The sequence below is a fragment of the Daphnia pulex genome, chromosome 8, assembly GCF_021134715.1.
Source record: "Daphnia pulex isolate KAP4 chromosome 8, ASM2113471v1".
NCBI lineage: Eukaryota > Metazoa > Arthropoda > Branchiopoda > Diplostraca > Daphniidae > Daphnia > Daphnia pulex.
Genome location: NC_060024.1, coordinates 8,214,674 through 8,237,232, shown reverse-complemented (window position 1 = coordinate 8,237,232; position 22,559 = coordinate 8,214,674). Strand labels below are relative to the sequence as shown.

General features: G+C 45.3%; 6 protein-coding genes across 6 annotated transcripts; 5 read left to right on the top strand and 1 right to left on the bottom strand.

The window, feature by feature from the left end:
- Positions 1-2,205: 2,205 nt before the first annotated feature.
- On the top strand, positions 2,206-3,276 carry LOC124199484. The gene is made up of 2 exons (XM_046595309.1): positions 2,206-2,884; positions 2,951-3,276. Exons 1-2 carry the CDS (start codon positions 2,688-2,690, stop codon positions 3,186-3,188), a joined length of 435 nt encoding a protein of 144 aa, XP_046451265.1. The 5' UTR covers positions 2,206-2,687; the 3' UTR covers positions 3,189-3,276.
- Positions 3,277-3,296: 20 nt separating this feature from the next.
- LOC124200615 lies at positions 3,297-5,374 on the top strand. Its single transcript, XM_046596884.1, has 2 exons — positions 3,297-4,226; positions 4,298-5,374. The coding sequence occupies exons 1-2, from the start codon at positions 3,297-3,299 to the stop codon at positions 5,372-5,374; spliced, it is 2,007 nt and encodes a 668-aa protein (XP_046452840.1).
- Positions 5,375-9,001: 3,627 nt separating this feature from the next.
- LOC124199481 (UDP-glycosyltransferase UGT5-like) lies at positions 9,002-11,116 on the bottom strand. Its single transcript, XM_046595306.1, has 2 exons — positions 9,690-11,116; positions 9,002-9,633 (listed from the first exon to the last, which is right to left on the bottom strand). Exons 1-2 carry the CDS (start codon positions 11,000-11,002, stop codon positions 9,345-9,347), a joined length of 1,602 nt encoding a protein of 533 aa, XP_046451262.1. The 5' UTR covers positions 11,003-11,116; the 3' UTR covers positions 9,002-9,344.
- A 3,695-nt stretch (positions 11,117-14,811) lies between these two features.
- Positions 14,812-16,941, top strand: LOC124199482 (nodal modulator 3-like). Its single transcript, XM_046595307.1, has 4 exons — positions 14,812-15,027; positions 15,098-15,281; positions 15,807-15,981; positions 16,066-16,941. The coding sequence occupies exons 2-4, from the start codon at positions 15,265-15,267 to the stop codon at positions 16,789-16,791; spliced, it is 918 nt and encodes a 305-aa protein (XP_046451263.1). The 5' UTR covers positions 14,812-15,027; positions 15,098-15,264; the 3' UTR covers positions 16,792-16,941.
- Positions 16,942-18,068: 1,127 nt separating this feature from the next.
- On the top strand, positions 18,069-19,204 carry LOC124199483. The gene is made up of 4 exons (XM_046595308.1): positions 18,069-18,345; positions 18,422-18,641; positions 18,726-18,848; positions 18,921-19,204. The coding sequence occupies exons 1-4, from the start codon at positions 18,189-18,191 to the stop codon at positions 19,024-19,026; spliced, it is 606 nt and encodes a 201-aa protein (XP_046451264.1). The 5' UTR covers positions 18,069-18,188; the 3' UTR covers positions 19,027-19,204.
- Positions 19,205-20,232: 1,028 nt separating this feature from the next.
- On the top strand, positions 20,233-21,806 carry LOC124199655. Its single transcript, XM_046595572.1, has 3 exons — positions 20,233-20,672; positions 20,765-20,920; positions 21,039-21,806. Exons 1-3 carry the CDS (start codon positions 20,401-20,403, stop codon positions 21,238-21,240), a joined length of 630 nt encoding a protein of 209 aa, XP_046451528.1. The 5' UTR covers positions 20,233-20,400; the 3' UTR covers positions 21,241-21,806.
- Positions 21,807-22,559: the final 753 nt, after the last annotated feature.

The following is a 22,559-nucleotide window of genomic DNA, read 5'->3' as shown; positions in this document are numbered from 1 at the left end:
TCTGGCTCTTGGGGACCTTGATCTTTCTCTTTCCTGGCTAGTTGATGTTGTGTACGTGGCAACGTCGCTTGCAACCGCCAGGGGCTACTTGCCGGTGAAGGCAGTTGGCTTGGCTTAGAGGCTGGAAGCAGTCGCACGATTTGTGTGCTTACCCTGAATACAATTACGATCGCCCTTAGCGATCGAACAAAGACATAACATGGCGCAGTTGGCTTTGCTTTCGTGATTTCACGTCTTCTCGAACCTTCAGTGTAACTTTTGTGTGCTTGTGTGCGGGGAAACTATCGTTGTTACAGCCGGTGTGTACGGGCCCCACGCTGTTGGCGGCCATTACGGCGTCCCACGCTTTCCCCCACCATTTCTTCTCGGCCAAACGTTTTCGGGTGAGCACCGCGTACGCATTTACGCTTGCTAGTTATCTCCTCGGCAGCTCGATTTTTTTATTTTTATCTATGGTGACTGCGGCAGTGAGTGTGCCCCAGCGACCAACTTGATATCGTGGGCGGCCATCTTTATCCACACAGCTGTGTCGCGGTTGTCGCCCCTGCCCTTTAACACTCGACGTGTGTGTATGTCGACGTGCTCTTATCGCTCACGTGCTTTTTATTTCTTATCTGTGGTGACGATGGCAGCGCGCTCCAGCAACCATCTCGATATTGTGTGCCGCCATCTTTCTCCACAGAGCTGTGTAGCCTCTGTCTTTTCATACTCGACGTGTGTTTATGTCGACGTGTCCTCGTAACTTACGTTCATCTGGCCCGGTCCCACCGCACATTCCTCTCCCGGTGCAGCGGAGGCGGAAACGCACCAAGCAGCATCCAGTTTCATCACTCGCGGGTCCTCCTGTGGTGGTCGGCAACATGGCGTCGGCAAATGACGCTATGGATGCGGCAGTGGCAGCGGCCAATCGCATTGACGCAGTCGAATTACAATTGACCGGCATCGCGCAACAACTTCAGCTATTGCTCTTTGGCGGCGGTGGCGCTGGTGGAGGAGGCGCAGGCGGAGGTGGCGCAGGCGGCGGTGGCGCTGGCGGAGGTGGCCCAGGCGGCGGCGCTGGCGGAGGTGGCCCAGGCGGCGGCGCAGGCGGCGGTGGCGCTGGTGGTGGCGGGGCTTCCCAACGCCGTCGCATCGATACCTCTTGTTTGGAGAAACTGCACGGAGACGCGTCTCTGGCCCAGCTCCACTCCTGGCGGAATCGGTGGAACGATTTTTGCCACTTGAACCAATTGAACGCCTACCCGGTGAATGAGCAGATGGCGGCATTCCGGATGGCGCTGGATCCAGCCATGCAGCAGGTAGTGGAGGTGGCTTTGGGCATCCTTCCCACGTCGCCCTTATCGCCCTCTGACGTCATCGACCGCATCACGGATCACGTTCGATCTAAGCGAAACATCGCGTTGGACCGCGTGGCGTTTGATGAATGCCGACAGCACACGTCCGAATCCTTCGACGACTTCTACATCCGCCTCCGGACGCTTGCGGACGCAGCTGACATGTGTGCCGCGTGCTTGGACTCTCGGATGGCTATCCGCATCATGGCCGGCATACGAGACACGGAGACGCGGAGGAAGCTGCTGGCACTCAGCCCATATCCGACCGGTCAGCAGGCCATTAACATCTGCCGCAGTGACGAGTCAGCTAAGGCCAGTGAGAAATCGCTGAATCACCCGCCGTCAGTCGCACAGCTCCAGTCGAAGAGTCAACGTCCCGATATGGCATCCGACAACCATAGATGCGGTTCCTGCGGACGATCCGCGCACCGCGCTAATGACCCCTGCCCAGCGACCGGTAAGCAATGTCACCGATGCGGTGGCACGAATCACTTTTCTCCGTGTTGTCCGAAGAATCGCAAGCTGGAGAAAACGGAAGGGGCCGGAGCGGATGGTGGCAGCAGCGGCGGTCACGGCAACGGTGGCACCTCCAGTAGCGGCGCCCATAGTCGGGGCGATGCCGGCAGCAGTCGGGCGCGTTCTCATATGCAGCGCGTAGTCATCGGCAACGTCTGTGCAAAACGCCGTCGTCCTGCTCCAACCATCTCTCTACAGTGCTGTGATTCGGCCGGGGAGGTCATCACCACCGTGCATAACGTGACCCCCGACGGTGGGGCTGAAGTTACAGTGGCGGGCCTCGATGTGATGCGTGCGTTGGGCGTATCAGAAACAGACCTCGCATCCGCGGCGTTTGACCTTGCAATGGCAGATAAGTCTACCCCCCTCTTGGCTGTCGGTGAGAAGGAGATTACAGTGTGTTATGAGGGGATAACGGCAGCGATCACCTTCACGTTTTGCCCGGAGGTGGATGGCGTCCTTCTGTCGTGGTTTGACTGTGTCGCTTTGGGCATCCTGCACGAGGATTACCCTCGTCCATGGAGACATTCACAAAAGGGTACGTCTGTCAGCTCTATCGGAGCAACCCCACCATCTTTCGTGTATGACGGCCCTCTCCCATTATCTCCGTCCCCAGATGAGATCCTGCGGATTGGAGACGCCATCGCCCGGGGCTATGCCGATGTGTTCGACCAGTCCGGTATACTAACCGAAATGAAAGGGCCGGAGATGGTCATCGAGTTGAAGGACGATGCGGAACCGTAAAATGTCAACGGCGCTCGCCCAATCCCGTTCGCAGACCGACCGGAAGTAAAGAAATTGCTGGACGGCCTCGTGGAAAAAGGTATCATCATCCCCATGACCGAAGCGTCTGACTGGGCGGCCCCCCTGGTCATCACGCGCAAATCTGACGGATCTTTACGTATTTGTGTAGATCACACCAAGCTGAATCGTCACGTGCGGCGGCCCACTCATCCTACCCGGACTCCGAGAGACGCAGTGGCCGAGATCAGCGGCGACGCCACCTATTTTTCAACGTTTGACGCGGCCAGCGGGTATTTTCAAATTCCACTACACCCTTCATCGCAGCATTTAACAGTGTTTATGACCCCGTGGGGCAGGTACAAGTTCCTGCGAGCCTCTATGGGGTTGAGCAGCTCCAGCGACGAATACAACAGAAGGGCGGACTTAGCGTTCCAAGGTGTCGGCAAGACCGTCCGCGTCGTGGACGACCTCCTTCGGTACGATTCATCATTTCCAGAACATGTGATGGGCGTCTGTGCTGTCCTATCGGCGGCCCGGGACGCTGGCATTACGTTCAACATCAAGAAATTCCAGTTTGCCCAACCGCAAGTTTAATGGGTGGGCTTCCAAATCCAACAGGGAGGTGTTGCTGTAGACCCCGATAAAGTGCGAGCCATCTCGGACTTCCCGCGTCCGACCAATATCACCGAACTCCGATCGTTTATGGGGCTCGTCGAGCAGCTGGCCGGATTTTCCACGGAGGTGGCCGCTGCCAAGGGCCCTCTACGTCCTCTGCTGAGCGCCCGCAACGCATTCATTTGGACCGAAGACCATGACAGCGCGTTCGCGGCAGTCAAAGCCGCACTCACAGCGCCGCCTATCTTGGCCCATTTTGACCCAGATCTGGAAACGTCCCTCCAAGTGGATGCTTCCCGCAAGCAGGGGATGGGTTACGCTCTACTCCAGCGCCACGGATCAATTTGGAAGCTGGTGGATGCCAACTCCCGTTGGTGTACCGACACTGAGTCAAGATACGCCATAGTGGAGTTAGAATTGGCGGCGGTCGAGTGGGCGATGAGTAAATGCCGCTTGTATCTGCTGGGCCTACCTCACTTCCGCCTTGTCGTTGATCATCAAGCCCTCGTCACCATCCTCGACAAATATACGCTAGATGCCGTCGAAAATCCAAAACTGCAGCGTTTGAAAGAGCGCCTTTCCCCTTTCATCTTCACAACAGAGTGGCGCAGAGGCCGCGATCACGCCATTCCAGACGCCTTATCTCGAGCTCCCGTCCACGATCTGGGCCCAGACGACGAAGCTGCCAACACGGACGCCTCGTCCTTTGCCCGACACGTTGTTCTGGGTCAGATCCAGGTCTTGCAACGCAACACCGACGACACCGCGGAGCCAGATCCCGGCACTGAACCCGACCACCTGCCGGACCCCATGCTGGACCAACTGAGAGCGGCGGCCGCGGCTGACGCCGACTACAGAGACCTTGTGACGGCCATTTCGTCTGGTTTCCTCACTCCTCGAGACAAAACGTCAAAGTCGGTGCGCCAGTATTGGGCCATCCGAGAAGCCTTATCAGTCGATAACGGAATCGTCCTTTTCGGCCGCCGGATCATCGTTCCACTATCCGCCCGGTGCAAGGTATTAGGGAAGCTCCATGCGGCCCACCAGGGGATTGTGCGGATGACGGGATGGGATGGCGGGCCCGGCAGACGGTCTATTGGCCTGGAATCTCCAACGAAATAACCTTCTTAGTGGAGAGCTGCCAACCATGCCAGGAGCGGCGGCCCCATCACCAACAGGAGCCCCTCTTGCACGACCCCCTGCCTACGCGGGTGTTCGAGGACGTCTCCACGGACCTTTTCCAGTTCGGTCAGCTTCACGTTTTGGTGTACGTGGATCGCTTATCGGGCTGGCCCGTTGTTCATCGATGGTTCCATGATCCGTCCGCCCGCGAGGTTTCTCAGGCCATCGTGGAGTCTTTCACCAATCTCGGCGTCCCGGCAATACTTTGGTCCGACAACGGCCCTCAATTTGAGGCACATGCTTTCCAGTCCAAGTTACGCAACTGGGGAGTCGTTTGGGGCAATTCGACCCCGGGCTACTCCCAAAGCAACGGGCATGCCGAGGCGGCGGTGGCGGCCATGAAGGATCTCGTAGCCAAAATTGCGCCAACCGGCGACGTGACGTCGGAAGCTTTCGCCCAGGGGATGCTGGAGTTCCGGAACACCCCCAGAGAAAATGGACTCTCCCCGGCAGAGATGGTGTTCGGCCACCAACTGCGATCCATCGTCCTAGCGCATCGATCCTCCTTCGCGACCCAGTGGCAGAAAGTTATGGAAGCAATGGATCGCCAAGCGGAACTCGACGCCGTCATTAAATTCCGCTACGACGAACATGCCCGGCCATTGGGGCCACTTTCTGTTGGCACAGCCGTACGCGTCCGAGATCCGAAGTCCAAACTGTGGGACAAAGTTGGGTTCATCGTGGCCATCGGTCGGTACCGGTCATACCGCATCAAATTCGCGAGCGGCAGCGTCCTATGGCGCAATCGACGTTTCATCCGCCCCATGTCGGCGATTCCGGACAGCGGTGCAACTCCTTCCGGCGGGGCGAGCGGCGATGGTGACCACGAGTCGAGCTGCGGCCTAACGGGCGTGAACGACTCCCCCACTCCTTCCGATGTAGCAACTGTTCCGGCCGCCAGCGATCAACATCCAAGACCACCTGTACGACGCGGCACGCGCGCACGAAGAAACAAAGTCCATTTTGAGTGTGACGGATTCTAACAATGGGCCCATCTTTGTCAGTCTCCTTTACTTTGTGGCCCAGATTATGTGTTAGATGCCCTTATTTTTGTGTGTGTTCCGTTTTCCCCACCTCTGCCCCGGCATTCGTTTATTCCCTTATTTTTGTTTGTGTTAAGCGGTTCGCCGCTCGTTGTCCGTCTTCACCGCTTGGGACGGGTTGTTGTGTACGTGGCAACGTCGCTTGCAACCGCCAGGGGCTACTTGCCGGTGAAGGCAGTTGGCTTGGCTTAGAGGCTGGAAGCAGTCGCACGATTTGTGTGCTTACCCTGAATACAATTACGATCGCCCTTAGCGATTGAACAAAGACATAACAGTTGATGGTGCAGGTTCGGGCTCGGTGTCTTGTTCTGATTCAGATGAGTCGGCGACTACTGTCCATCCAGATTTCCACAGGTCTAGATCCCATATGTCTGCGCTTGCGTTTGGTAAGGGTGATTGTTCCAACGAAGCTCTTTTAGATGCTGATTCTACGGACTTCTGGACGGAGTCGATTGTGAAAGATTTGATGGTTGTTTGGATGATTTCAGGGGAGGGGACACCTTTGGATTTCAGTTTCTTGAGGGCAGCCTCTACCAACCGTGTCCGGTTTGTGTAGGTCGTGCGTTTTTTTTAATTCCAGGCGGCTTCCTCTCGGATAGCCCATTTGACATAGAGTAATCCAATTTCAGCCGAAGTTGGTCCGTCCGAGTTGCATTTTTTGGAGTTTCCGCGTGTGTTGTGTGAGTGTTGTTCGTCTTCGTGGTCTGGTTTGGCAATGCATTGGTCGATTTCGGGGGCGGTGTAAAGATGGATTGGTTTGAAAGGGCAAAGAAAGTTTGCTATTGTGCAGCAAACAAATCTTCCTTGTCTGTCTTTCGTGTAAAGGAAATGAGGCGGGGCTGGGCAAATGTAAACGATTCTCCTCGAATTGACCGTACTTTTTAAAAGTCCCGTTCAACCCATTCAATACGATTGTCGTCGTCTTCCATTGACCCGTCCTGTGAGACAGAAGGAGAAGCCATTGTTTGTTTGTAGAGAGAAAAATTGGTGCGTGTGGATGGTTTGGAAAAATTTTTGTGTTGTGTCGAATGTTTTTTTGGATGTGGGTTTATTTTTTTGGTTGGTGTTTTTTGGTATTTTTTGCTTGTGTATTTTTAAATTAATGTGTGGATAAGGTTAAATGGTTGATTTTAATTTAATTTTAATTAAGTTAAGTTAATTTTAGTTAGTGGTCTTTGAGAGTCTTGTGATTTTGTTGTTATTTCATGTATCATTTGGTAGATTCTCCGTCTCATCAGTTGGGATCTTTCCATAGTGCAGCAGAAGCTGCTGCTTTGTGAGACGACATTATGGCCCAATTTAATTACATAAATCCGTATCTGGTCAATTGAAGGGCCTTACTGTATCGATCTGGCCGAGTATTTTTAATATCATCATAACATTCTGTAAATGTTTTAACCATATTTTATTTAAAGGAATCAAGCAGACAAAATCGGAAATCACGCCAAATTTGGAGGTCCGTATAAACGCCCCCACGGTGCCGAGCCAGACGTGGCTTTCCATAACAACCACCACCCCATGATTTTAAAAAATCTGTTCGAACCTTCCTAGGAAGAAAAAGACAACTTTTTTCACGGGGTCTCGAACTATTTCCCTTGAAGTTTTGCTAATGGTGGTTTACTTCATTTTTCTTCATTACAATTTTGAGCGTTTTTCTTGCATTACTTCGCTTCCTTGGCCACCATGTCCCAATGGATGCCTCCAATCCATAATTGCACGTTTTAACAATGCTTCGTAACTCGACAAGCTATGAGTCAAATGACATGCTTGGCTGCTGCTGCCGCTTGTGGAAACAAAAACGGCTAAATACTTAATTTTAAGTGGTTCAAAATATTCAGTGAATTTATCAAGGACTGGAGAAATCTTCATTGCGTCCAGAGGGTCAGTGAATGTTATAGTCTCATAGATTTTTATTATGTCCCAACCGAGCAGAGACAGCAGCACACCTATAGCAAACACACTTCATCTTTTTTGGCTTTGCGTGCGGCCAGAATGAACCACTCAAATGGTTGCCGCCACTGAGAGGATTCCAGGGCCAGGTTCGACGCCGTAAAATTAGTAGGAGTTTTAAAGTTACGCGAATTACGGAAATGGCATCCACCCACATCCCAATAAAGCTCGAGCTCTAGTTAATTAAAAACAAACAAATATTACGAGGTTTTTTGGCCTGGCTTCTAATTTCAGAGGCTTTATTGCAGATTTTGCGGCTTTTGCAAGCGAATTTTAAAGTTTACCCAAGAAAAACGTGACACGGAATATTTAAAAGACTTCTTTTAGACATTATTTAAAAGACATTTAAAAGACTGTTGGAAGTTTGAGATCTGAAGTTATTCCTTGTGCATTCCTGCTCATCCTGTAACTTTTATCCCATCCCCTCCGCCTCATCCGGTGATTATGCCCTTAGTTCACCATCACCGCCACTCCCGCCGATGCCTCCTTGTCCCGTTCTTCTTGGAATTCCAAGCAGTTTTTCTAATCAACCTCCACCACCCCCACAACTCCCATTGATAACCAATGAGCCATTACAAGCTATCTCTTGCATCACTTTCGCTTCTTTCCCTCCGCAACCATCATACCACCACCCTTACCATTTTCTGCAGCAATAACAGCCCCGCCTCATCCTGCGATTAGATATGTGGCCTACCTTCTCCACCTGGTCCTCCTCCTCACGGTGGCCTAGGTACAAATTCATTTTCAAGAATTTAAGTAAAGTTAATGTTTTTTTTTTATTATTTATGTCATTTTACTTTTATGAGCAGGAACGATAATTCCGCCTGTTTTACCTCTGTTCGGACTGTTTTCTTCTGCTGTTGCGTCCACTACAAACTGTTCTTCGAATTAATAAGCCGCTGAAAATTAATGCTAAAATGAAAACTCTTAATTGGACGAAAGTCACTCGAGTTGAAGGTTATAAACTCACATTTAATTATTTCACACTGTAAACCTTTTTTAACTTCTATACTTATTAGATGCTTCTATTTGGAAACAAATCAATGCAACCATTCGGGAAAAACCTCCAGTCACTTTGCGAACAAATTGAGGAGCTTTTCTGCATGGAACCAACCATCAATATTACTTCTATTACAAAAAAAGGGTGGAGAAAATTTCAATAAACAATTGACTCCTGCTCTATTAGACAGCGAACGCAGACTAGCAGTCAATATATTTCTTAATAAGCAGATCAAATTCCCCATTGCCGAAATTTTAGATCATAAATCGATGCGATGGAAATTTCTTTACTATTGTACATCTTCATTGCCTTCAAAAAATTATTCCAAATGCAGACGAGGTACACCGACATTTTTCAGATAAACATTCAAATTTGTTCAATTTTATTATTAGGCCTACCGTATTAATTTTTTGAACTCCAACGCATTTGTAGATTTTTAAGTTAGAGAATTATAAAGGAGATATGACCATATTAGGTCCTGCTGAACAGTTTCTTCTTATCATCGTGTAGCTTTTGTTTGTTTTCACGAAATCACTGGCGTCAATCTCTCTCACGAAATCCGCAGTAAGGGTTTCGACCCCATTCATTACTTATTGTAGAAATAAAATTTTTAACTCTACCAGTTTATATATTTATTTTCATTTAAATTTTCCTTCTTTAGAATTGCCTTTCATCATAGTCGCCACCAGAAAATGACGTTTGGTGGAAATTTCCAGCCCAGTATGACTAAAATAAAAATGCTACTTTGGTATGATCTTTATACCATTGTACCATATTTAATTTGTGAATAGAAACAATTAGAATTTCTAATAAATCAAGTAGTAATAGCGGCACATTTTTCAAGGCGTTTTAGTAAATTTCTACAAATGAAAAAAAAAAAAGATTGGGTCGCCAAAATGCAGGGCCAGCCAGTTGGAGAATAAACAGTGGTGCAAGGTACGCAGAACGTAGACGCAGAAATCAATTCTTCTTTTTTTTTTGGCCATTAATTTTCACCCGGCCATTTGAACAGATGATGTTCCGGCAGAGGTAAAAGACTAGAAATAAAAACGAAAGCGCCGAAAACAAGACAAAGAGTAAAACATCATAGAGATAGCGCTGGAAAAGGGAAAGTTTGCGCGAAGCTATACGAAGGTGAGGTGCGCCCTGATGCCGGATGACGTACTCGATCCAGTAGACGGCCCGGTCCAATGGACTTTCCATTTGATCCCGAGCAAGGGCCGATACTTGCTTCATTTTCTCGGCATATCTATGACACAAATTTGTTAATTTGGATTTTATCATTTACAGAAATTTGAAATTTACTTGGGATCTGTAAGGATTCGCTGGATGGCGTCGAAAAGAATCTCTTCCGACATACTGTCCATATCAACACGAATGGCGTAACCGTCGTCGTGAGCCTTTTGGGCGTTGATGGGCTGGTCGGCAAAGATGGGCATAACGATGAATGGGACGCCGTGGTAGACGGCCTCTTGGTTACTAAACAATCCGCCGTGGGTGATGAACAAACGGATTTTCGGATGGCCCAGTAAATCCTGTTGAGGCATCCACGGAAGCAATTTGACGTTGGATGGAATGGAATCGTTTTCCCCGGGTTGATCTTCCCATTTCCACAGAATCCTTTGTGGTAACCGAGCGAATGTGGACAAAAATATGCGGCGGAAGTTGTTCGGCATGTCGACGCCTTTCAGAACTGATCCAAAACTGACGATGATGAATCCAGCATCACCGGAACCGTCGACAAACGACTCCAAATCTTTCGGCAAGGGTTTAGGGGGGACGCAGTGCAATCCGCCGGCTTGGATGATGGCCGGTGACAATGGCAACTGATAATTGATGCTGGAATGAGTGTTGACAATCAATAAACTCATATAATGACGTTCAATCTCTTCAATGGCAGGCAGGTTTTTTCCCAACATTTTCTGAGCCATCCGATCCACCACGGGCATAATTAACCAATGACGAAGGTAAACCCCACTGATAGTGGAAACAGAATTGATTGTTCGTTGCCAGAAATTCATCTCGTCGGTAAAGCTGTGAACGACATTGGGAACGTGATCGGTGGCCAATGGAGATCCGAAGGCGTTGAGCAGCCACGGCACTGGGGCAACGCCGCTCATGTAGATGAACGGCACGTCGAACATAGCGACCAGTGGCAGGACGCAATCGTTCAAGTAGCCCTCGATGACGATGATATCGAATTTTTCGGCCGTGTTGATTAATTGCTGGAAAACCGGATCGTTGTAGATTGCGGTGCAATAGTTCTCCATCTTCTGAGGGAGTTGCGACAGAAATAGAAGCGGTTTGTCTCGAAAGTTGAAATCCACTTGGTGATCGGTGCTGATCTTGTACAGCGCTGGCGAGCTGCTCAATGGACGGAAATTGATCGTTTGGTTATTAGTCGCCATTTGCTGGTTGTTGTGGTTTAATCCGCTGTAATAGGTGACAAAGTGGCCGCGATCGACCATCGCCTTCACCACCGGCTTGAAGAAATTGCTGTGACTGGGAGTCGTAATGGGCGACAAGAACAAGAGGTTGTAAGCCGACAATTCAGGGATCACTAATAGACCTACCAGTAGGTACCAAATCGTCAAACTAATCTTTGCCACATATCTCATTCTCGTTTCGAATTTAAGCAGCACAGTATGTAAATCGAATTGATTTGAAAAGTTTATAAAATCAGACTAAAGATAGTGACGTCCGTTTGCTGCTTTAAAGCAACGAAATAAAAACAACCAAGCAACTGTTCATTTATATATGGGCTAGTCTACATCGGAAAAAGTGAAAAACAGGTTTTTACAAGGCTATAAGTCGAATATGCAGCTGCAGCTCCAGTTATTGATTGAAAATTTAAAAAAAGTATAAAATGTCGTTTGACGACTTTTGGCAATAACCTACCTATATACGTACTAGACTCCGCAAGATAAAAATCATGTAACATTAGACATTTCTAATTTTCCAATTGTCTGGTCCGCAACACCAATGAACGAGTTTTGTATCAAGGAATGGAGTGTAGGTTTCTTCGTCATTTTCTGGGGCAGTGAAACTCAATTTTCTGCTTTGTGCGATTTCTCTGCTGCTATTTTTGATTGGTACAATGCCCTCAAAAGGAGGTGGTGAGCTTGAAAACAAGCAGCAGAAACCTGTTAAGCAAAACAAAAGTTAGTGTATTAGAACCGGTTGTTCAACAAATGTCCAACTCTGCTGTCAGGCTGGGTGGAATGACTTGCATCACAAAAACATTTCAAAATTCTTTTAGGGAAGAAGTCAAGTCGAGAGCAACCGAGAAATTGCACTAACATCAAGCATTCCCACACTATCGGCCATCGGGCGGTGCTGCACAAAATCACTAAAATACCAAACTTTTTAAAAGGCTTATATAGTCTGTGATGTTGAAGACCAGTTTAATTTGTGTTTAAGAATGTGTAGATATCATGGTCCACTGTATTCTCTATGTGAAGTTATTTTATCTCTCATTTGAAGAATATATTTCTGTTAAGGGCTTCGCGTCAATAATTTAAACAAAAATGGCAATCGCGTGAAGGTTTTTTGAATACGTAAAAACAGAAAAGTCTTCACTTGCAGCCTTATACAATAAGGAAATAGGCCATAAAATCAAGAGAAATCATTGTTGGTTTAACTTTTTCCATTTATACGAGTTATCGTTCATCCCAACAGCAAACTTAATTGTTTTTCTCTATTTCATAGTATAAAGCAAATCAAAAGATATAGAAAGTCTTGATTGGCGAAACTGGCGAGTAAAATTAATGAGCAAGTGCTTCTACTGTTCCCCGACTGTTCCTCATTAGGTATATATAAGGTGCTAGCAAATTTACTTTCTAAGGGAAAGTTATCCGTCAAGAAATTGGTGTAAATTTTCGGGAATAGATTAAACGTGCTGCACTGCTGCTATGGCCGAGTGATTAAAGGCAACTGTATATATCCCACCAAAATATTCCGAGTTCGATCACCATCAATACTTTCAAATACATCTCGATATACTGTATTCTCGGCTTGTATCGTTCAGACGTATTATCCGATGAACTCCTGATGATGTTGGGTTGTATATGGAAACAATTCACTTGGTGAAACGCCAGCAAGCGGTTCATTTTGCCCGCGCGTGCAACATTGTGCGTTTGTGCCCAGTCAATGAATAATAAGTCGAATGGTGTGATGAAACTAGTTGACGCCATATTCAAAATACCTTCTCTTTGGCAGTATATTGAATAAAGAAACGATATGTAATAAGAAGTTAGTAATTTTGGAACAGGATTGAAACTGGTGTATCCTGTTTGAAACCATTTCTTCTTTCTCTTATTGTTTTCTAATTCCATTTCACGCAAACATATAAATGAAAGATTAATAAAAGAGACTGGGTATATTAGCGTTGTGGTAATACAAGTCATCCGTCAACTCACATTAAAACAATAAGCTATTATACTTTTGATCCTGCGCAGAAAATGACAGTAGGCTAAACAAATATGTTGGTTGATAAGAAAGTGGCTGTTTTATTACCGACGAGCGAATTTTCTACATACTACATGAAAACAGAATTGGAATCCTCACATAATACAATTGGTATGTTCCATTTACAGCGCAGCAGAGAGAAAGCTTAATTCTTCTTGTTTTTCGGGTCACTAATCTTATTTAGCCGGATACCAATATAAGAGCACACGCGACGAAAAAGTCGTAAGACCACAAAGAACAAAAAAAGACCAGAAAATGCGACAAACAGCAAAACATCGAACAGACTACGCTGGAAAAACCAAAGTTTGCTGGAGAGGAGAGGTGTGAGGAGAGCGCAAAGAAATCCATAAAAAGAAAAAAAAAATTGGAACTTGCCACCAGGGGGGATTTTGGGAGGATAGTTTCCCATCTGCGAGTGTCAATGCCCGGCAGAAATCGTCGATCAAGTTTGCGACCGTTGATCAAGTTCCCGGAATCATCAAGGGTACATCCTATCATCGAGTAACTGAGATCGCGGCGGCTGTGAATCAAGTGTTTCTGCCGGGACATTTCAATTGCCATAGGACGCAGTGCAATCCGCCGGCTTGAGTGATGGCCGGTGACAATGGTAACTGATAATTGCTGCTGGAATGAGTGTTGACAATCAATAAACTCATATAATGACGTTCAATCTCCTCAGCAATGACGGGCAAGTTTTTGCTCAACATTTTTTGAACCATCCGATCCACCACGGGTGTAATAAAGCAATGACGGTAATAGACGCAACCCAGACTGTCTAGGGAATTGAGTGTTCGTTGCCAGAAATTAATCTCGTCAGTGAATCCGAAACCTTGAACCGAGAAATGGTCGGAGGCCAGTGGCGATTCGATGGCGTTAAGCAGCCAGGGGATTGGGGCAACGCCGTTCATTTAGATGAACGTCACGTCGAACATGGCGACCAGCGGCAGGACACATTCGTTGGAAATGCCTTCGACGATAATTAGGTCGTATAATGTTCATTGGAAACGTTCATGAGCTGGTGGAAAACGGGGTCCATGGCCTTACAGTAGACTTTCAACATTCTCGGATAATAATCGAAGAAAAGGTCAAAGGGCTTGTGTCAATTTTGGAATTCAACCTGTTGGTCGATGCTGATTATTTACATTTGTGGTGAATACAAGGGACGGAAATTAAAGGCCGTGTTGTTACCGTTCAGCTCTGGCTTCATTCCATTCCAGCATGACAAAGTGGCCTCGATCCACTAATTCTCTCACCACCGGTTTGATGAAATTGCTGTGGCTATGTGACGAGATGGGCGTCAAGAACAAAATGTTGTAAGCCGACCCTTCAAGGAAAATGAACGATATTAAAATCAAAGTCAAAATATTTTCAATCTGATGATTTCCCATTTCACAGAACACGTGTGACGTGTCATATAGCTTTGTGCTCTAAGATTGAAATACTTGCAAGTGTTGATTAAACGTCGATGGTCGTTTTTGACTAAAGGTTCCAAAATTGTGTAGCATTCGTTTTTATCCACAGATTCATTTTAATTTATAAGAGAAAACAGTGTTGTAATCCAGTTTTTGTTCTCTCTTTATGAAATGGTGCGAAAACAAGGGATTTGAATTACTAAATATTAACGGTATTTCTGATCACGTAATCGTCAATATTATAACCCTCTCGCCTGTTGAGTTGTTTTTTTATTAAATTTTCTATACAAAAATGGAATTGCTTACTTATTAACTTACTTACTTATTACGTAATAAAAGCATACTTTTATTACACCAATCGATCAACACAAAATGTATAATGGTTCAAATGAATTATTTCTCGTTAAATTCCTGTTAAATTTTCTCAACTAGTAAGTAGTAACCTAATTTGTTTAAATTACCCGCGAAAGTGTTCCTGTTGCGGTGTTGCCAGTATTAAAAATTCTTTTCTGTCTATGTTGGAAATGAATGACAACAGCAGACGACACAACAAGGATTTAACGTGTGTTTTGTCATGGTTTTGTGTTGGTTATTCTGGCTCCGTCAGTCCGTCACAACAAGCCAGAAATATGTGTTCCTAATTTCATATGTTTTCTTTCGGTTCTCTTGTTTCCATTCTCCTTGCAGAACCCACACATACTGAAAATGCATTAAGCACTCACGCTGAAGCGAGCAAAATGCTGGAAACCGCTCTTCAACAAATGGTTGGAATCATTGCAGGTCGTTCGCCGTTAAATGCATCAACAAATAAATAAAATGTATTTTGAATTTTAGGCACTCAACAAGAGCTGAAGAAACTCTCTGGATCACAAGATTCACAGCTTCTACATTGTATTGTAGGCTCACTCGTTTATTATATACATCAATCCAAGAAGCCTTGGATCAACTACAGGATGTAGTCGAGATTATGGTGGAAGCCAACAAGAGTCTTCAAATGGGTCATGTTGTTTTTGGAATGGTGAGTTTTTTTTCCCTCAGTATCCCCCAATAGCTTCTAGATGAAAGAATAATAGCTGTGTTGTTGAAACATCTGCATCTGCATTGTTAATCTTAATAAGCCTTGCAATCATCATCATCATAGAACTCTAATAGGGTGAATCTTGAGTATAAGTCCAGCCCAGAGATAGATCTGCTTAGACTAATTGATATTATCCACAGCTCTTTCAAGAAGTGTCAGGGAAACAGGTTCAGTATCGCAATTCATTAGACAATGGGCACCTTGTCTACCACATTTTCGAAAATGCAAAACCCTCAAATTGCCGTTGATTAATGACGTAGTAGTACGTCGTGGGGGGGAGGAGGGGAAGTACAATTAGTATTTTAGGGCTCGACGAGAGAAGAGCGTTCTGGGGTAAAGAAGCAACGCATATTTATGAGACGGTCGGGTCGCTCTCAACCCTTCCTTCTCTACATTTTCTTCTCATTTTATATCGGGATTATACGCTACTATTTTCTTAATTAATTCTTTCTTCTTTATTCATAGTGGAGAGAGGGTAGCTTTCAGCTGTTTTGGATCCGTGACAGCTCTCAATGGAGAACCGGAAGGCTCCGTGAGTGTGGAAGCAGTTGGAACGGGTCCGTCTCATTGCGCCGAGTATCAGGAAGATGCGACGACCGAAGCAAATGGACAGTTCCGTATCCGCGGTCTGCTGCCTGGTGTAAGTCCATTTTGTTATAAGTATTCTTGTCTTGAACCATATCAATTAATTTTAATTTTAAAATTCTTTTGCTCTTTTATGCAGTGCGAGTATACCGTACGGATGAAGACTGGCAACGGTTTCAACAAAAACGTGGAACGCACATTGCCTCTGAGCACAAGCATTAAAGTAGAAAACAACGATTTGTCCGGTCTGCGCTTTTCCGTTATCAAGGCCGTCAACCAGGCGGATGTCATGATCACGGTGGACGTACTCGAACCGGAGCATTTAAGGACGATCAAGTTGAATTTGTTTCGTGAAGATCAACCAGGAGTGGTTCTGCAAAGTCTCAAGCTGGACAACTCGCCTCTCGTCATTTTGCCCGTCTTGCCCATGGATGGTCGTAAATACTTCATCCAGCTGGAATCCAATTTAGGCCGTCACAATTACGACTACCAAATCCCTGAGCTCTCGTTTACTGCAAATACTTCCGTTCAGCACCTTTCTCTCCGCTTCCATCCGAGGAGGAAGACGGTCGATGCCTCCGAAACAACTCAAGTGTCCATCCGAGGCGTCCTGGTGGCTTTGCTTGTTGGCCTGGCCGTCTACTATCGCGAATCACTCGGCCCGCTTCTCAATCGAGCTTTGGCCATGGTGAATAACGCCCTGAAACCCAGCCGAGGTGGATTTGCCTTTGGTTCCGGTATTTCTGGAGTGCCATCTTCGTCGGGTCATCCCAACAATCCCGTCTTTAGCGAGCAGGAGCTCGCTCTCATGGACGAGGGCAACTCTGTTGTGAAGAAAAGAGTCAAACCGAGAAGAGCTCAGTAGAATACATCGAGTTGTCAGATCGCACAATCAATATGTGATGTGTGAAAGAATGTTCATTCAAAGCACAACAGATTTTTTGTTAGAATTTTTTTCCCTTCTTTTTTGTTGTTGTTGTTCGTGCTAGTAGGCCAATAAATTCAAATCTTTGACTTAAACACAGACGTTTGTTCTCTGTACCCAGATGACATGTTAGGTTCTGTTGTCCTGGTCCAGCGTTACGTTGCGTTTATTTTCCAGAAGAGATCATCAAACTCAAAACCGTTTTCTGGGCCTTGTTAAATGGAACGTCCAGCTCTTGTTCTTTTATTTTTTATGTTTATGCAAGAACTCCGATTTCCAATTTGCACCGTGAAAATGATCGCACTCAATCTGCATTTTAACGGCTTCTTCTTCTCTTATCCAAGTCTTTCTATTGTTCCAGGTACTTCCGCGAGTTGTCGTTACACCTTTACAGAAGCCACGCGTTTTCCATCGGACCTGAACGGTTGGCCAACCGAGTCGAGATAAGTCGGTCACAATAGTACAGCAGATTTGTATAAGCGTAAGACAGTGTTACTATACGGTCAACGGGATGTTGACGGAAAAAGTCGTACAGACCAAAAGGGAATGAGCCCATCAGCCAACGTGGAAATTGACAGCAGTATTATACCGGTATGTTAATGCTACACCCACCTTGCCCGTCGCTTTCATTCCTAATTGAGGAACCGCATTTCGAGATTAGCGATAAAGAGCGTGGGAGAATATTCTTAGATTGACCAAACCAGACTCGAAGGCGAGACGGAAAAACGATAGTGAATATGAACATCCGTAACGGACTGATAATAAAACGAAAGGTGTTGTCCAAACACATAGTACACATCAAAGAACTGAAAAATGAAAAATCGGGAACATTGTTGAGACTAGATTAGACTTAAATATAGGCTTGCTTATAGTGGTTTGTCTAGTCGACAACCTCCGTTAGGTTATTTGTTGTGTTCATTTCTGTGACTGACGTCGGTTATAGCTCTGTAAACCAATAAAGTTGATAATGATTTCACCACCTGCGCTACGACAAGCACGGCGCTGACCTTACCTCGTATGTGAGCGGAATTAACGACTTGTGTCTATAACAATAACGGATCGCGTTTTTTTTTTTTTTTTTTTCAAACTGTGACGATAGAGTCCTGTCGAATCTGGAAATTAGGAGATGAACAGAAATGTCCGGAAGTGTTCTGTCCATCGTTTTTAGCCATTCGGTAGGTTGATCACGTACAGGGAGGATCGCGACATCTTCATGATGAGTCCGTTTTCCCATTCGATGGACATTAGTTGACGTCTGACCCTCTCGATCGCTGCTGGTGTTTGGTGCTTGGTTATCCATTTAGTCCTGCGATATTCTTTTTCCAATTTGTAAAGAAATGACGACGAATATGCAGATCGCGTTGTTCGTTGTGACAGTTTTCATGTTCCTGGCATCGTCGTCCGTTCGGGCGACACTTATAGCGGCCGATCAACCGACGTTTGACCCGACCGTGGCAATTTCAAATTTCAATCAGTTCAAAACTAACATCGACAGTAAGTTGAATAAGTTGACACGAATTTAAAAAGCCTATACAGAGTATTCTTTTCTTGCTTTTACCGATTTAAATAGAAGCGCAAGAATTCCTGATCAACATCTACAAAGGAGCCTTTGGAGGCATCTCGGCCTTTTGGTTCGCTTATTCCTTCTGGATGGTCCTCTCCGTCTTCTACTACACGTTCGGCGTGAGTTATTTAAATTCCAGAGACGAGGCGGAAGCTGAATTTAAGGAGCACGACGTCCAAAGAGCCCTCCAGGTTTCAAAAATTGATGTGAATGACATATTTCAAAAGTATAAATCACCATCCTAAGAATTTAGATCTCAGAAATTTTTCGAGTTGGTTTAAAAAAAAAATTAATTGATTTCCATCAACAGATTAAGAACCATTCACGATAAGGCTACCAGTAAGGTTGGTGATATTTGCTATCAACGAGGCCTGTGCGAAATGAGAAGCTACTTTTCGACGACTAAATTCTACAAGTGGATCCCACGATGGATGTAACTGCTGCTATCTTCATGTTGTGACGTAACATTTAATTAAATTTGTTTTTCTTTTTTAACAAAAAACAGACGAAGGATGTTGCGCCTGGAACCGCAAAGTCGCGAAGCGGGCAGCTGTAGCCAGATTTATTACCAATGCACCGTGACAAAATTGCTGGCCAGCCTCATCCAATGAAATTCTTTCCGGAATCCCGGGCGGAACGAAAATGTGAATCCTGTTCGTTCCAATAATTTATTATTCCCATTTTGAATCTACGTTATATTTATTAATTCATCCCTTTCTGTACAAAGAATGAAGTTCTCCTTTATATTCATGTAATTAGCCAGAATAAAATAAACCCGTCCTTGGCGTATTTAGCTTTTTTTTTTCGCCCGTCTGTTGTTATATTTAATTAGATCTAACATTTTAGAATTGTTTAGACTAGATTAAAAATGTAATTATTACATATAGGGTGTACGGGTGATTCGAATAAGGCGTCGCCTATGACAACTTGGCGTCTGGGGACCCGAGTTCGATTCCCCGAGCGAGCAAAATATTAACTTTCGCCACCTGCCACCAGGTGGTGTGTGGAGCTAGCCCATACTAATGTAATAATATCATTGGTTCTCTCACGCGCTTATATGAGACTTTCTTCGGCGAATAATACCATGCATTGATATGCTATGTTGGGGAATCCCTATGGGAGTTCTTTAGTACAAGACTGGCTATCTTCCCTGCTATAGAACCGCGACGTATTCAGTTATCACATACCGAGTACAAGTATATCACACCAATGCATACCGTACATTCCCGACATCGATCGATCCCATTCGGTGAGTTTTTTTCTACAAATTATATCATTAATCACGGATTTTTTGGTTATTATTATTATTTATTGTCCAAGCCAAAATTTAAAAAAAAATTTCAAAATGCCATTTGGCCTCGGTCAAATACACAAAAGTACTACCTACCGTACCGGTCTCGAGAATAAACCGTATCACAATAAATAATTAAGCGATACAAATTGCCCATTTTCAAAAGATTCAATTGGAAATAAGTCGCCCTCCCCCCCCCCCCATAATAAACTTAAACCGCTTAAACTGTTAAAATAATAACACAGCCATAATTCCTGTCTTCCTAGACAAAATTGAACATATCTATTAATTTTTGAAATTGGCAAATAGATATGTTGAACTTTGATGGCCAGCCTCATTTAATGAAATTATTTCCGGGATCCCGGGCGTGGGACAAAAATGTAATAATCCATTAACCTGTTTTGAATCTACGTTATGTTTATTCATCCCTTTCTGTACAAGAAAAAAGTCTTCCTTTATTTTCATGATAATTAGCCAGAATAAATAAGCCCGTCCTTGGCGCAACATTCACCTTTTTTATTTGTTTTTCGCCCGTCTGGTTGTTGAGAGGAACTATTATAACCCCGAGAGAAAGCAACCGCGATCCTTGACCGCGATCGATTACACTGGCCCTAATAACACCAAGCTCGGTCATTTCGGTTTGATTCCGCATTTGTGTCATTCTCCTTCAGTGGTGAGTCGCATCTTTCAAAAAATGGCGCTCCGATGGATCATGTGTGTAAGCGTTTTGTTGGCGACTGGTGGTGCGGCCACCAAAGAGCGTCATGAGTCCTACCAGCCGGTCGATGTCGGTTTCCAGTTTTCCACGCCAGTCAACTTGGCCAACACGTTGCAGAACAGTGTGGCAGGGCCGCTCAGCCTCGTTCTGGTCGTCGCCTTCACTGGCATCCTAGTGGCCGGCCTCTTTGTGCCCAAATTCACTTCGGCGTGGTCGGCCCGCTCTTCCGACGACGATCACAATTCTAGGTGGCATATTTTTCCAGTCGAGTGAGACCAAATCCTCACAGCACAGTCACTCAGTTGAGAAATAATTGCTTAATTTGATTTTTGTTTTTTAGTTGGTGGCATCGATTACTCGATCCGCTGGACGTTGAAGAAGCTTTCGAATTCATGAACGACCTGGGAGATCCTTGTCGCCGGAAGATTTTGTGTCACGTTCACAGTTTCGTCCCTTATGCACCGGCTTGGCTCCAGACCGTCGTCCGTGTCATCAGGTCACTCTCTGCCGAAAGATGAGCAAATTTGAGATTAATTTTGTAAATTAATCGATAATAGTTATCAAATTTGATTGTTGACGATCTCTTTTCTCCCTCTGCTTGCTGATTTGTGCAGTAGAAACATCCGCGGAGTGGCGCGCTACAAAGATGACATCATTTACGGACTGGGAGGGGAGAGCTGTCAAGCCCGCTATCAAACTGAATGTCCGCAATCGGTTGGACAACTTCTAATGATGACCAGACCAGTCCGTCGGATTCTCGAGCAACAGAGGCGACACTTTCAATCGACCAACGACCGATACTTTAACTTTGTTTGACGACTGATTATCAATTGTTGGGCGTCTGTGTGTCAGTGGTGTAAGACGGAAGTGCATTCAAGACAGGAAACTGGTGGAAGAATAATGACAAAAAAGAAAAGACGGCCTAGCGGTGGGTCATATGTTACATCAATCAAAAAGGGCGATCAACTTGGCCGGGTCGCAAAGGCTATGTACTGTAATATGGGTTACCATTTATTCACTATACCGTCTTGTATTGGAATCCATATTCAAACATTCCGTAATAAATGATGATGAATGGAATAATTGATTGAAACATCTGTAAAGTGGTAACGTTTTATTTCTAAATTTGTTAGTCTACATGCGTGCTGTGACTTCGGCAGTTTTCCTTGGTCCGTTAAAGATGTCATTCGTAACGGTAAAAACTCCCGGGCTTATTTTGGTCCGTCTGAAAAAGTACAAGAGTAAATTTGGCAAAAGATACATGCACTTTCGTATACCCCACAACACACAGACTGTATTTCACTATTTCCAAATCGAACGCGGTTGCAAGTCGATAACAATGAAAGTAAAGAAACAAAAAAAGGAAACGAAATTGCTTAGAATAATCACTCGTTTTATCCTACAATTGAATCCTATATACTAAGCGGAATGTGAAAGAAAAGAAATTTTCATAAATCAAATCAGAAAGGTGAATCTTCATTTTTTTCTCTTTAGGAATCACGCCTATATGTTCTTATATGCGCTTACACGGAAATGGGGCGTTCCTTTCTATTTCCATATGATGGAACTGTCGTCGGGTATAAAAGCAGCTACATAACGACCGGCCCTGTGATGACCCCTTTGAAGAAAAATAAAAACTGACTTTGAACTCTTTCCACAATTGATTACCGTTTTGTGGCAAATGAAGCCAAAGTCCTATCAATTTCAAACTCTGGCCAGTTTGTTAGGACTGCATTGAACGTTGAATTCTGTATACAGACCCGTGGTGGACCTCCGGCAGGATAGAGGTGTGAATGGTGCGATAGTATAACCTATTACAATCAATATCTGTCGAGTCCGGGAACTTTATTGCTTCACCGGTATGTAAAAAATTCTCGAAAGCAACAAAACAAAAATAGACGCCCCCTCCTTCCCTTTCTTTCGGTACGAGGTCCGAAGCTTTGGGACTTATTGCTGGTGGCACATGCGTGCCATCGCCACATAACACGGTCTCGTGATTCAACGCAGGGCCCGCAAGGCACAAAAAGCAAAGGGAATGATCCCTATCCTTTCGGAGGCAGCCGAATTCATATAAGAAAAGGGGGAAAGCATTAACATATTGTTAGGGTAATAACAGACACCCGCCATAGTGTGTA

What these genes read in the sequence shown, in the direction of transcription:
- LOC124199484 (XM_046595309.1), top strand. Translation starts at nt 2,688, where the DNA reads ATGACCGAAGCGTCTGACTGGGCGGCCCCCCTGGTCATCACGCGCAAA. An exon ending in ACGTTTGACGCGGCCAGCGG is followed by an intron (nt 2,885 to 2,950) that starts GTATTTTCAAAT and finishes CCCGTGGGGCAG; the next exon opens with GTACAAGTTCCTGCGAGCCT.
- LOC124200615 (XM_046596884.1), top strand. Translation starts at nt 3,297, where the DNA reads ATGGGGCTCGTCGAGCAGCTGGCCGGATTTTCCACGGAGGTGGCCGCT. An exon ending in CACTATCCGCCCGGTGCAAG is followed by an intron (nt 4,227 to 4,297) that starts GTATTAGGGAAG and finishes CGGGCCCGGCAG; the next exon opens with ACGGTCTATTGGCCTGGAAT.
- LOC124199481 (XM_046595306.1), bottom strand. Translation starts at nt 11,002, where the DNA reads ATGAGATATGTGGCAAAGATTAGTTTGACGATTTGGTACCTACTGGTA. An exon ending in CGAATCCTTACAGATCCCAA is followed by an intron (nt 9,634 to 9,689) that starts GTAAATTTCAAA and finishes TTTGTGTCATAG; the next exon opens with ATATGCCGAGAAAATGAAGC.
- LOC124199482 (XM_046595307.1), top strand. An exon ending in TCCGCGGTCTGCTGCCTGGT is followed by an intron (nt 15,982 to 16,065) that starts GTAAGTCCATTT and finishes TCTTTTATGCAG; the next exon opens with TGCGAGTATACCGTACGGAT.
- LOC124199483 (XM_046595308.1), top strand. Translation starts at nt 18,189, where the DNA reads ATGACGACGAATATGCAGATCGCGTTGTTCGTTGTGACAGTTTTCATG. An exon ending in GTGAATGACATATTTCAAAA is followed by an intron (nt 18,642 to 18,725) that starts GTATAAATCACC and finishes TTCCATCAACAG; the next exon opens with ATTAAGAACCATTCACGATA. An exon ending in AAGTGGATCCCACGATGGAT is followed by an intron (nt 18,849 to 18,920) that starts GTAACTGCTGCT and finishes AACAAAAAACAG; the next exon opens with ACGAAGGATGTTGCGCCTGG.
- LOC124199655 (XM_046595572.1), top strand. Translation starts at nt 20,401, where the DNA reads ATGGCGCTCCGATGGATCATGTGTGTAAGCGTTTTGTTGGCGACTGGT. An exon ending in GACGACGATCACAATTCTAG is followed by an intron (nt 20,673 to 20,764) that starts GTGGCATATTTT and finishes TTTGTTTTTTAG; the next exon opens with TTGGTGGCATCGATTACTCG. An exon ending in ACCGTCGTCCGTGTCATCAG is followed by an intron (nt 20,921 to 21,038) that starts GTCACTCTCTGC and finishes TGATTTGTGCAG; the next exon opens with TAGAAACATCCGCGGAGTGG.